Here is a 13,096-nt window from a genome sequence, read left to right as displayed (position 1 = left end):
TGTATAAGGTGAAACTCTGCAGATACTCTTAGTTCTACGCAGTTTAGTCTCTTTTGGATCATTATCTTGTTTTTCTGGACTTTAAAGGTCCCATGGCATGAAAATTTGACTTTATGAGGTCATAAAGGCCACACCCCCACACTCCACCTTGCCCCCCCCCTCCCTCTCCTCCTCAATAGCTACAGACACAGAAATGGCACATACTAAGGAAAGCTCATTGTGGGACTGGCTCTAGTGGCTGCAATTCTGCACCAAGGCTGAATTTCGGGAGAAAGAGATTTCAGATACAGTATTAAGGGACCACTAAGGTCTATATAAAAGCATTCAAAGAGCACCATGTCATGGGACCTTTAAACCCTCTCATTAACCTTACTAGCAGCAGCAGCCATTTGTTTTCAGTAAAAAAAAACAAAAAAAAAACGTATGTATCGTGATTTTTTTGCGAGGATTTTTAAAATGATTTTTTCCCCCTATAATCGATATTTTTTTATTTGTTACCAATGATTCACCTAAATATTTTACATCATGTCTCTTTCCAGCAAAACAGAGAGAAAGCAGAAAATATAGAAAAAGAAAAAGTCCGTTACGCTCTTCTTTATAAATGAAATAAATGTCAAACTGACGTGATGTGCATTCTTCTTAGAAAACAATTAGTTTTTAGAAATGTCTCATGATATATTATGTCTCCAAAAGGGTATTATTTAAACTTTAGATTTTGTTAAAATAGGAAAAGAAAATCCCATTACTCAATACTATCAAATTGCAATAATTCTAGAATTGCAATAAATGAAAATCGCAATACAAATCCAATCGGCACCCATGTATCGTGAAAGAATCAAATTGGGACAAAAGCATGGTCCCAGCCCTAACAAACAGGCTGTACACTACCTGCTCAGCAGCAAACAGCAGACACAGTTAGAGACTAGCTGGAGACCAAACTGGAGCTAAAAGAAGAGTATATCATTATGAAGAATGACAATATTGATTTGCCCGGTGGCCAGAAACATGACAAATGCTGCTGTTACTCTGCGTCTGCTGGATGTGTACGCAGGCAGCTGTTTGCCAACATGCCAACTTTGTGAGGTCATAATATGTCACTGTTATTTTCACAGCTTGGTCAACTTTGTCTGAGGTGCCTAAAAAAATGTGTTAATGCGGCTTTAGTAGCCATAGGCCCTTAAATCTCCTCTCCATCTCCTCCCTCTATGAGACTCATGTGTAATAAACCCCAAGAACTGAAAGAGTAATAACATCATATATGCAAATAGTGCCACCTCATCATGTCAATTTGTCTTAATTTTTATATTTTGCTATTTAAATGTTGCTGCTTTATATTTTTTTAATTTATATATTTTTGTTTACTGTCATACGGAGAGCTAAACTGTGGTGCGAAACAATGACAAAGGTTTGTAAAATTAACAAAAATGGTGTTCTAACCATGAATCACGTCTCTGGTTTGAGTGGACCTTTGTTGCATCCCTCTCTCCATCATTTCCTCTCATCTCTCCTTGAAAGTGGTGAAAGAAGAATTGCACCATTGTTTTCACAAACACACTTGCATGTGTGTCACTGTTTCCCCCGGTGTGTGAGTCAGACACCAGTGTGCACATATGGAACTGAGTCTGCAACACACAGCGTTTTCTAGACTTGAGCTTTGCCTGGACATACAGTATACTGCTGTCTTCACTGATTTGGTGGCAGTTTGGGCTGCTAGATATGAGGAAAATATACGATGTGGGTTAACGTTGCTGAATATCGCGATAACAATATTACTTGCGATAAATAAACAGATATTAAAGTAGAGTAGAATACTTTATTGTCCAGCAGCTCAAAGAAGCAACCACATTTCCACACTAAAACCTTTTTTTTTTTTAGAATTGTTTTTCATTATGCAAGTACAACAAAAAACAGAGAGGCAAACAACCTGGTCAACCTGGTTTCCAGTCCAAGTCCATTCAAGTGTTAACCAGTGTTATACAATATCCTCTTTACAGTAGGTGAAGAAAATAAATAATTCTCATTCAATGCTCATTCCCCTTTTACTTTATCCATACAGTACTCTTTTCTTTTTTTACACACAAGACAAAAAAACAGTAGACAAGACAAACAAAACAAGTATTTAGACACATTCCGGACAAGTTACAACACACAGGACAAGTCATAATATCAAAGAAAAAAACAACAACAAACAAAGCAAAAACTAACCAACCAATAATAATAATAATAATAATAATAATAATAATAATAATAATAATAATAATAATAATAATAATAATAATAATAATGTCTCATTCACATACACACACACACACACACACACACAAATTACACTTATGGTGCTCCTTAAGTGAACTGTTGAAAAAAAATAAAAAAAAGTGAATAATTTAACGTTTCCATGTTAGATTTACAAACAAATAAAGTAAAATACAGATACAGTAAAGTAAAATACATTTCCACACTAAAACCATACGGATAAATAAATAGCCTTAAAATAATTGCAAAGTGTTCTCAGTTCTGCCTTTCTGCTGCTTTCGAATTGCTCGTTGAATTTAAAACAGAAATTAATAATGCTCCAGGTTAATGTTCACATTAAGAATTGATTCCAAAAATGTTAGTTTAAAGTATTTTTTACTCAACAGGAGTCAGAACTAACATGACAGTCATTCAGTTTTGGGATTTTATTAATAAAAATTAGATCATTCAAAGATTTTAATTGGAGAATTGATTATTTCAAGCCAGCCCTACTGTGGAGCTACTATTTCTGCTTTTTCTATGAGTTGGTCCCGTATTGTTTTAGTTTTTTTGGCAGCCTTATGAAAGCTGAGACTAAACCTAAGTGTTTTGGTATCCATTGTCTTTGTCATTTTCGGTATACAGGGAAGTAAAAAAAGGGAAATGCTAGAAATACCATCATTTAACATTTCCTAAGAACATTTCTTAGTTCTTGAATCTGTGGGTAGTTGGTAGTCTATAGTGGTGGTTCACTGTGAGTGAAGGGGGAGGGGGGTGGGGTTGTCTGAACAGCTACTTGGCTGCCTCTTGCTTTCTCCGGGGTAACCCTCTTCAGTGCTGGCTCTGCGTGGCAGAACGAGTTTATTAAAGCAGCCCAGCAGCAGCGTGTCTTACAACCAACCAACCAACCAACCAACCTGTGGCTGCTTTTCCACAGATAAGATAGTCCGAAATGCTTGAAGTTTGAAGAGGTAGAGTGAGTGTGATGGATGAGTTCTTTTAATGTAAAAGAAAAAGAGTTTGGAGAAAGGAATCCACTTTGATCATCAACCTTATTTTGGGATGACTATTCTGACTGCTTCAGGGGGTTCCCTGCCATTATAAGGCGCAGCACCCAATCCAGTTTGGGCACCACCTAAGCTGAATGACTACAAAACAAATGTGAGCATCAAAACTAAATTAAATATCTACTGATTGTAGCTGGTCCCCAGTGGACTTCTTTAGCAAGTTCTGTCTTTACGCTTTTTGAGTGTTATTTATTATCTGCTCTAGCTTTTCCAATGCTTTAGACACAGATGTGATAATTACGTAACATTTTCTTGAGGGGGGAACCCAAAACCACCCCAAATACTTGCACCTTAGTCTTCCACAAACCAAACAATTCAATTCAATTCAATTTTATTTATAGTATCAAATCATAACAAGAGTTATCTCAAGACACTTTACAGATAGAGTAGGTCTAGACCACACTCTATAATTTACAAAGCCCCAACAATTCCAATAATTCCCCCAAGAGCAAGCATTAGCAGTGGCTATTGCAACAGTGGTGAGGAGAAACTCCCTTTTAGGAAGAAACCTCGGCAGACCCAGACTCTTGGTAGGCGGTGCCTGACGGTGCCGGTTGGGGATGTGATGAACAGTGGCGTAATAGTCACAATAAAGATAATGGAACAGTGACTACAATGGTAGTCGTAGTAGTTCATGTCATAGCAGGGCACAGCAGGGCATTACGGGATGTAGCGTGGCACAGTAGAGCATGGTTGGACGCAGTGGACACCGCTATAATAACAGCTGACACTGCTTTATGTAACTAAAAAACAAAATCTCTTCAGCAACAAAATACTGAATGGCTGTTAGCTAGACCTGTGATCTGTTTTGTTTGGTTATTTCGTGTCTTTAGACTGTTTAAAGGTTTTGGTTGATCTGTTCAGATTATGGATACGGATGGATGCAAAATGAATTTCTATTATCTATAAATGATGTATACGAACTAGGAGGGGGGTAGGACCAGAAAAGTTCTCAACTTCTAACAATATCACAATTTTATTTGAGTAGCTTATTATAGTTGCTGTAGAGTAGCTTGTTATTCTTTTTTATTGTTTTTGTTTTGTTTTTAACAATTTCAAAAAATCAATACCGCCAAGTATCGCTATACAGCATCGCCATGATTTGCATAAATACAAAATAAATGAACATTACTTTGTGCGATCATCCTCTAAGACAGTGGTTCTCAAACTTTTTTTCAATAATGTACCCCATTTGAATTGTGTTTTTAAGCCAAGTACCCCCTGACCTGCGATAGATTTACCAAATAACAGCCATGTAACTGAAAAACATTTAAATGTTAATAAAAAAAAGGCAACAAAAACTTTTTTTTTAAAACAAAAAGACTTGGAAAAAGTCGGTAGAAAGAAGTAAGGCAAGAATAGGTGGAAAATAGTATCAAAAATGTAGAAAACAGTGACAAAAACTTGGAATTCATTTTGTGTCTCTGGTGCTTCCGCAAGCATCCATGCTGATTTGAGTGAGATACGGTTTCTGAATGTGTCCTGCCTTCAGTCTCCGGGTGAGCTGTTCAAAATTTGCGGGGTTTTCTACGTCAGTAGCCAGATGAGGTGGCTAACCGTAGCATGCTAGCGCTAGCATTCTAGCTCGTTCTCAATAGCAAAACGCTGCTACAACACACACTAGTTCACCATAATCTACAAAAGAAGTACTTACATGTCCCTGTTACTGCTCGATGTGAGTCGAGTGCCAATGTGAGTCGCGCATGCATCACTTTGCGACGAGTGCAGATATGAGTTGCACGTGCGTGACTTTGCGACAAGTAGCCTCCAAGATGCTAACGGCTTTTTGAGCTAACGCACAGTCTATGAGCTAACGTTAGCAATCAAACAATCATAGGTAGCTAAAACGTTTTTGAAATGACTGCTAGCTACAAGTTAGCAATCAAACACAACAAAGGCTGTCACTTGAATGGCATTTTGAGCTAACGTTAGCAATCAAACAATCATAGATAGCTACAACATTTTTGAAATGACTGCTAGCTACAAGTTAGCAATCAAACACAACAAAGGCTGTCACTTGAATGGCATTTTGAGCTAATGTTAGCAATCAAACAATCATAGATTGCTTCAACATTTTTGAAATGACTACCATCTTCTGTTATTGTATGTAAAGAGAAATGTTTATTATTTTATGGATTTAACAAATATCAGTAAGACACGTTATGCCGTAAACCATTTAAATCTGAGCATGCCCAACTCACATCTGCACTCGACCAGAGCCGGTCTGACTCTGCTAACATCGGGTATGACACGTTATGCCGTAAACCGTTTAAATCTGAGCATGCGCGACTCACATCTGCACTCGACTCACATCGGGCAGTGACAGTCCCTGTTCTGCAGTTATTCCACGCAAAGTTGGAAGTGCGCCCTTGTTTAGAAGAAGTCTCCCAGCTAATCCTGCCTTGTACTGACTGAAGTTGTAGAAACAAACAGCTAGCTGATGTGATCCTTACCTAGCTACTGCGCATGTGCGCCTCCCAACAAAGATTGTATAGAAGTGTGACGCCTCACTCTGTAGCTAAAACAGAGACCTGAACACACAGGGTGAAAAGAGGAGCTTCAATAAATGTGCAGTACAACAAAAATATGGTGTTTTTTGAAAATTAAACCATGTAAACCTATTCTGGTACAACCTCAAAATACAAATATGAACCTGAAAATGAGCATAATATGGACACTTTAAAAAAGTGACAAACTTTAAAAACAGCGACAAAAACATAGAAAAAAAGTACCCCCTGCAGTCCTCCAAAGTACCCCTTGGGGTACATGTACCCCCATTTGAGAAACACTGCTCTAAGACATGCCTCAGTCGTTTCCCCTTCTGGGGTTCACCACTTTTTTTGTAACTCTAGGTATCCTGTCCTGCGTTATCCGTCTGTAGAAGCTCCCCTATGTGTTCCATTATTAATATATTTGTCAAATGGTTTCCAGATTTTCTCATGCACCTTTTTTTATTGATTATTAGTTTTGCTTTGTGTTTGTATTTTCTTAACATTTTAAACATGTATACTGTAAATTGACTAAAAACAAATGTGACTGACAGGTCCATGATGTGAAGTTCCAAGCTCAGACTGCAGAGGAAAAGGAGGCTTGGATTAAAGCTCTGATCGATGGCATCAATCGAGCAAGGAACAAAGTCTTTGATGAGGTAAACATCTGTGTCACGGCCACACAGAATCATCAGTGTCTCCCTCTTTCAGTCAGTGACATCCTCACTGAGTTTGTGTACACGTTTGGCTATTAAAAGCTCAAATGGATTCAGCGGCAGAGTGAATGAATGGGTTTAATGTTTTCACAGGTGACGGTGGATGAAAGCAGTAATTTAGAGCATGTTACTCGGACAAGGCCTAAAGGGAATCGTAACCGGCGGCCACCGACCAGGATACACATGAAAGAGGTTTGTGTGTGTGTGTGTGTGAATGTGAGAATCCATTCATGTGTGCGTTTGTAACATGACACTGTGTGGTTAGCTCTGCAGCTCAGAGTTTCTTGTTCTTCTCGTTTGGATGGGTTTCTTTTTGGTTCACACACGCATGCGCGCACACACACGCACACACACACACACACACACACACACACACACACACACAGAGAGAAGGTATGAATGTGTTAGCGTCTGCTAAATGACTAAACTAAACCATTCCTTTTGATGATTTCGTGTCATATTGATATTTATATACATATACTGTATGTACTATATATATATATATATATATATATTAGGGCCGTGACTCGATTAAAAAAATTAATCTAATTAATTACAGGCTTTGTAATTAATTAATCGAAATTAATCGCATTTTAATTCCATAAATATATATGTATATATATATATATATATATATATATATATATATATATATATATATATATATATATATATATATATATATATATATATATATATATGGTCAAGACATCAGGTAAATGTATTAAAATATACCGGTATTTTATATAAAAATACATTTTTATTAAAACATCCTTCTGTCCTGATCTGCTTTCGTTTTAGTTTGCTGTTAATCTTCCATGTTTACCTGATGTCTTTACCACTTCTGGATAATGTCCATTTCCACATCATAATTCCAATTGCGGTTTAACAGAAATGTTTTTGTTATTCAGTAATTAATTTACATCGTTTCTACTTTGCTTTATTTTGTCTTTAGTCTGCTGTTAGGCTACTGTCAACCAAAGTTCAAACACATACATAATCACTTCCCTTTCTGGTAGACTTTTATTGTGAAACATCTGTTCAGGAAGTGCTGAGTTTCATTGACAGCAGCTTAACGGCAACATTGAAATTATTGGAACAAATCTGGGAATGGAAACTGTTATTCCTGTTCAAAAGAAAAATGTAGGATTAGGGCCATGCAAAATCGATGAACTGAGTTCTAAGGTTTAAAGTCAAAATTCTAAGTTTTCTTCATAATTCGGTCAGGAATAAAGTCAGAATTCTAAGATTATTTCTAACAAGAAATCTGAGAAAAGATCTCAGAATTCTGACTCTAAACATTAAGAACTCAAATATTTTTTCACATGTGGCCCTAATCCTCCTCTGTATGAGTACGACATGACTCTTCCCAGCCTTTTTTTTATTATTAGCAACCAGCCCGTATGTTTGTGTAACATAACAAAATTGGTATATTGGCTTTTAATTTAATTAAATGTCTTTTCTGTGTGATATCTTTTTTTCCTCTAGGTAGCTAATGTGTCATCTGACGGTATCCTGCGTTTGGATCTTGATCTTGAGAATGCATTAATGCCTAATGGGACCCATCATGTCACTGTTGATGGCACCGAAAGCCCAAAAGAGGCGCTCAAAGTCCCAACTCCTCCGTCCAATGCCGGTGAAGCTGCGGAGCAACAGTCAGCGGCAAGTGCTGAGGAGGAAGGTCACACTGAGCCGGAAGTCAGCCCCCAGAAAAAGGTCATCAAACCTCCCATGCCCCCTACCAAAGAGGCCAAGCCCAGTTCAACACCTGAGGAGGAACCGGATAAGGATGATGGCCCAGAGAAAAAGGTCTGTGAAATGCTGTTTTTTTGTGAAAAAAACAGAGGGGGTAAATGTTATGTAAAATAGTCTCAAAAGGAAATAGCACAACGTGGTGTCGACATAAAAAAATGCAGCGCTTTCAAGCCGGAGAGAGGAGATCACTTTGCGGCGAAAACAAAATACTTTCACCCTGGAAACGCTTGCTTGTTCCTCGGGTGTGTTTTTTGTGTTCTTTTATTTTTTTCCTAAACTTAACTAGTCGTTTGAACTGTCATCGCTTTTTCTCGCCTAAACTCCACTACCACGGCCCCTGAAGGGAGCGTCATCTGGCGGTGCCTGTAGCCGGCTCACAGTCACCTATTGGCGGCTAAACACATCTGCCAACTGCCGCTGATACGACGGAGCTCTGTAGCGCTCCGATTTTATCGTTCTATCTCACTATAGACTGTTCACGTTACAGTACTTTGCTTAGTTTAATACTTGGTACTATTGGTGAAGTAGCATTGATCACTTTTGGGGGACATTTTGTATGGCTGCTCCTTCTTAAGGCCTTTTTATAGTTGTGCGTTGAATCGACGGCGCAGGGTCCGGCGCAGACGCAGACCCCTCTGCGTCTACGCCGGACCCTACGCCGTAGCCTGACGTGCACCTCTCGAAAAATGTAACTACACATCGCAGCGACGCACGTAGCTCGACCGTGGCTTGGTAGCGTTGCATTTCCCCCCGTCTCTTTTCCTGGTTCTCCTTCTCCATAAACAACATGAAATCAAGGAGAGGGTTAACTTTTCCTTCTACAGATTTCCCACCGTGGTCAGAAAGCTCAGGGGAGACACTTTGTTTCTCTCACTATGACTCTAGAGTCGCTACTTGCTTGCTAATCGCTGGCACTCTCTCACTTCTCCCTCTACCACACACTCCCCACACACACTCACACATGCGGATCGCTCGACGCACACACCAGCGCACAAGTATAAACATCAGGCCACTTTTTAAGGCTACGGCGAGAGCTCTGCGTGGAGCCTCCGCACAACTGTGAAACGGCCTTAAGTCAATTAGTCGACTAATCTGTCGTTTTGGTCTTAGTCAACTTAGATTTCTTTAGTCGATTAGTCATGTTTTATGCTTTTTTTCATGCTGAATGACTTATTTCCCAGAAACGTACGAGCACATCTCTGGTAAACACAAGAATTAAAGTGGTGCTTTTGCATGACTCTTTGCGGAGAAACTCAGATTTACAGATCTGTCGATTAAATCAACTAATCGATTAGTCGATACAATTGAATGAGTGTTAGTCAACTAAGAATTTCTTCAATCGAGAACAGTTCTAACATTTTGTCTCCACCGTGGATACAAAATTATTATTACCAGAAAAGGGGAAATCCCACGCAACCCTCGCAGCAAATCACACCCTGTAAATAACCCTTATAATGCAACGCAGAAATATTTGTGTATGTCTTTCTGTTCGTATGAAATAGTTCATTAACATATTATGTCATGTTTTTTAAGGTCCTGGCGCCACCTATGCCTCCATGTAAAGAAGCAAAGCCCTGTGCCTCGCCTTCTGAAGAAGCTCCAGAGGAGGCCAAAGCTGAGAAGAAGACAGGTCCGCCACCAACGCCTTCCAACAAACCCACCTCCAGCAGCTCCATAGGCAACCTCGCGGAGGCCCCGCAGACCAGGCCAAACTCCCACCCTCCTACCCCTCCATCCAAAGAGCAGAAACCCTCCCATCCTGCTGTGGAGCCAGACCAAGAGGTCCAAGGCACGGCTGAAGAAAATAAGGAGAAGGAAGAAGTCGATAAGGAGGAGGCGACAGGAACAGCTGTGGAAACAGATGAGGCAGACCGGTCCATTTCTAAAGAAGCTCTACCCAGCGTCAGAGATGATGAACCTGAGAGTCCCAGCGACATGTCCCAAGGACAGGTTTCTGAAGAAGAATCGGAAGAAACTATAAGTAGTGGCATTAACAAAGCATCCGACAATGAGCCACTCAGAAAGAGCCCCAGTCCTCTTCTAAGCCTCAAGAAAAAGCCTGAGAAACCTGTTCAGCCTGATACGCAACACGCACACGACAGCACAACTATAACGCAGACTAACGAGGGACAGGACCCTGCTGCGTTACTGCAAACAGCCTCACGTACCTCAGCCAGTTCTCCTCCAGCAGAAGAGGCACTACCCAAGAGTGAAGTCCCGCCAACAGTTGTCTCTTCGAACGACCCGGTCAATGACAGCCTCAGCCTGAGTCCGCTGCTCTGTCACTTGCCGGGGGAGAAGAAAAAGAAGACGGAGGAGAAGTCCGTAGACAGCGGTCAGCACTCGGACGCCGACAGCGAAGGCTCCAGCAGTGAAGACGCGCTGGCGGCTTCCACGGCCGCGTTGAGAGGAAGCCAAGCTGGTCTGGATGTGCTGGACGCCAGCGAGGGCGACATTCAGATCCCTGTTGGTTTCAAGCCGAAACAGACCCCAGCCAAGCCTCAGGTTAGACCAAAGGTCTTCCCCCATCGGCGCTCACAGCCTCCCACTCCTGCTCTCAAACCCTCCACCAAGGTCCGGTCCGCCTCCATCGGAGATCTGCTGTCTGATTCTCCAGTGTGTATTCAGGCGAGTCCGCATACTAGAGCTGGAGCTGGACGCGGCGGGGCTCCTCGTGATGATGTCATGGAACTTGAGACTGAAGTGGCGCTGGAGATGGAAAAGACGAGGGAGCTCCTGAGCAGTGTGAGAGAGTCCCAGTCCCAGGGGGGAGGTGGCGGCGAGGGCATGCCAGAGGATCTGCTGGTCAGGGCCATGGAGAAGCTGAAGACGGCCGACCACGTCCTGAGATCGGTCAATAAACTGAAACTTGCAAAGAGCCCAAGCAGCAGGAAGAGCTGGTGAATGTCAGTCACAGCAGGTCGACTTGGAATGGACCATTCGCTAAACCCCCTCCCCTGAACAGTGATTGTCCAATCATAGTTTAGCAAACTTTAAATAGGCATAGCAAGCCTGTCAAGCTTTGGATTTCCATACTGTACGGTTTGCATGATATTAGGTTAGGGTTGCCGCCCGTCCCTTAATAAATGGAATCGTCCCCTATTTCAAAATAAATTAGCGCGTCCCGTTCATGTAGAAGCCACAAGCCCGTATGAAAATCAACGCGCGTGCGTGATCACGGAAGGCTTGTGTGATGTGGACGCGCCGACAGTGATGTTGTCATTACTTATAATTCCTCATGGGGGGCACTATAGCTGTAAAAGTGTTTCATACTGTTAAAATGGAGACAGAGTTTTCGAACAACTTGCTGAGCTAGCGTTAGCCTGTTTAGCTAGCTGATATGATCTACCTGCGACAGCGGGCAAAATTAACGGTTGTCGGCAAGAAATGAGAAGCTGCTTTGGTCTTCCTCTGACTGAAATCAAAGCCTGACAGGTGTAGCAATAATAACGGCTCAGGGTTTAGCAAACGGCCATATGATGGACTTGGGCAGAATGACAGAAATCTCGTAATTTTTAAGGTTATGCAGCACATGCAACTGTTCGCTCGTAATTAACTAAGTGCAATTATTTTAACTTTCTCTGTAGCTGAAAGTAATGCTTAATGTTCTTCTGTGTATTGTTTATTTCTTGTAATGTATGAAATACTGGGACATTTTCAAGAAGGATTACTTGAAAGTTAATAAGAGAATTAATAATATAATTACAAAGCAGTACCGCCAATACATGCATTGAGAACGTGCAAAAAAAAAGTACTCAAAAGTGTTAATACCAAATTACACAACTGTTTTAATAGTTTAATCTTCTTTGTGGATTCAAGGGGCCTTTTCTCATATTTTAGATACTATGTTTTTGCTGGCAGTTTATATGAGGAAAATTATATTTTACATATTTTAAACTTTTTACTACGCCATGTTCTGTTTCGTGTTGATGAGGAAAGATGTACCGACCTAGCACAGGAGCTTTCTGAAAGGAATCTTTTCAGACTAATCATGTAATTGTAGCAAAATGAAAAACTGCTACTCCACATACAATGATTCCAGTTTTGATATTAATGTTGTAAGTTTTTCATACTCGTATTGTACATAGCACAGAACAAAGAGCTTGTAGCAGCCCCTTTGGCTCTCACTAACCCCTCTTACAGTTTAACTTTACATTCATTTGATTATATGAGGGATAGTTAGTGATTTTTCTCGCAATTCGAATCATGAACTCGGAAGAATTTCCCCTTTTTGTGTCCAATGCTTTGTTAAAAGATATGATATAGTGTAGTGTGCAAGAATATTTTCTAACATTAGATATACTTTTGTACTCTTTGGTTAAATGTGCTATTGCCTAAATAAACAAAGGGAAACTATCTGTTTACGTTTTGTGTCTTTAATACAGTAGCCCACCTCTAGAAAGCACCGCAAATATTTATTTAACACATTGTTGCACCTGTTCTAATTTACTTTGTATTATTCTCTATTATTGGTTTCCTTTTAGAAAGATGTGTTTTCAAACCTTGCTGAAACCTACCAACTTGATTTTAGTCTGCCCACTTAAAATGTGATTTACAGTACTTAATGCTGTAACAATAATCAACAGAAAATGTACAGCAATTTTGAAAATCAATGAATTCTTTGTTTAAAAACTAATTTTTCAAGCAAAAATGGCAACATTTGCTAGTGTTAGCTTTTTCAATGTAAGGGTTTGCTGCATTTCTATGTTTTATATCATTTTAAAGTGATTACCTTTGGATTTTTGAATGTTGGTTGAACAAAACAAGTAACTTAAAGATGTAAACTTGGGCTTTTCAAAAGTGTGAGAGGCATTTTATAGACCAAGCAATTCATTAA

The 13,096-nt window shown here is 40.1% G+C and overlaps 1 protein-coding gene across 1 annotated transcript in view; it reads left to right on the top strand.

The window, feature by feature from the left end:
* Positions 1-12,623, top strand: part of plekho2 (pleckstrin homology domain containing, family O member 2) — a 33,135-nt gene extending 20,512 nt beyond the window's left edge. The window contains exons 4-7 of the mRNA XM_028576433.1: positions 6,343-6,447; positions 6,598-6,696; positions 7,993-8,313; positions 9,793-12,623. Of these exons, the coding sequence (XP_028432234.1) occupies positions 6,343-6,447; positions 6,598-6,696; positions 7,993-8,313; positions 9,793-11,163 (1,896 nt within the window). The 3' untranslated portion in view covers positions 11,164-12,623. The remainder of the gene's footprint in view (positions 1-6,342; positions 6,448-6,597; positions 6,697-7,992; positions 8,314-9,792) is intronic.
* The last annotated feature ends 473 nt before the right edge of the window (positions 12,624-13,096 follow it).

This window comes from Perca flavescens, chromosome 1 (assembly GCF_004354835.1).
Source record: "Perca flavescens isolate YP-PL-M2 chromosome 1, PFLA_1.0, whole genome shotgun sequence".
NCBI lineage: Eukaryota > Metazoa > Chordata > Actinopteri > Perciformes > Percidae > Perca > Perca flavescens.
This window is presented reverse-complemented; position numbering and strand designations above follow the sequence as displayed.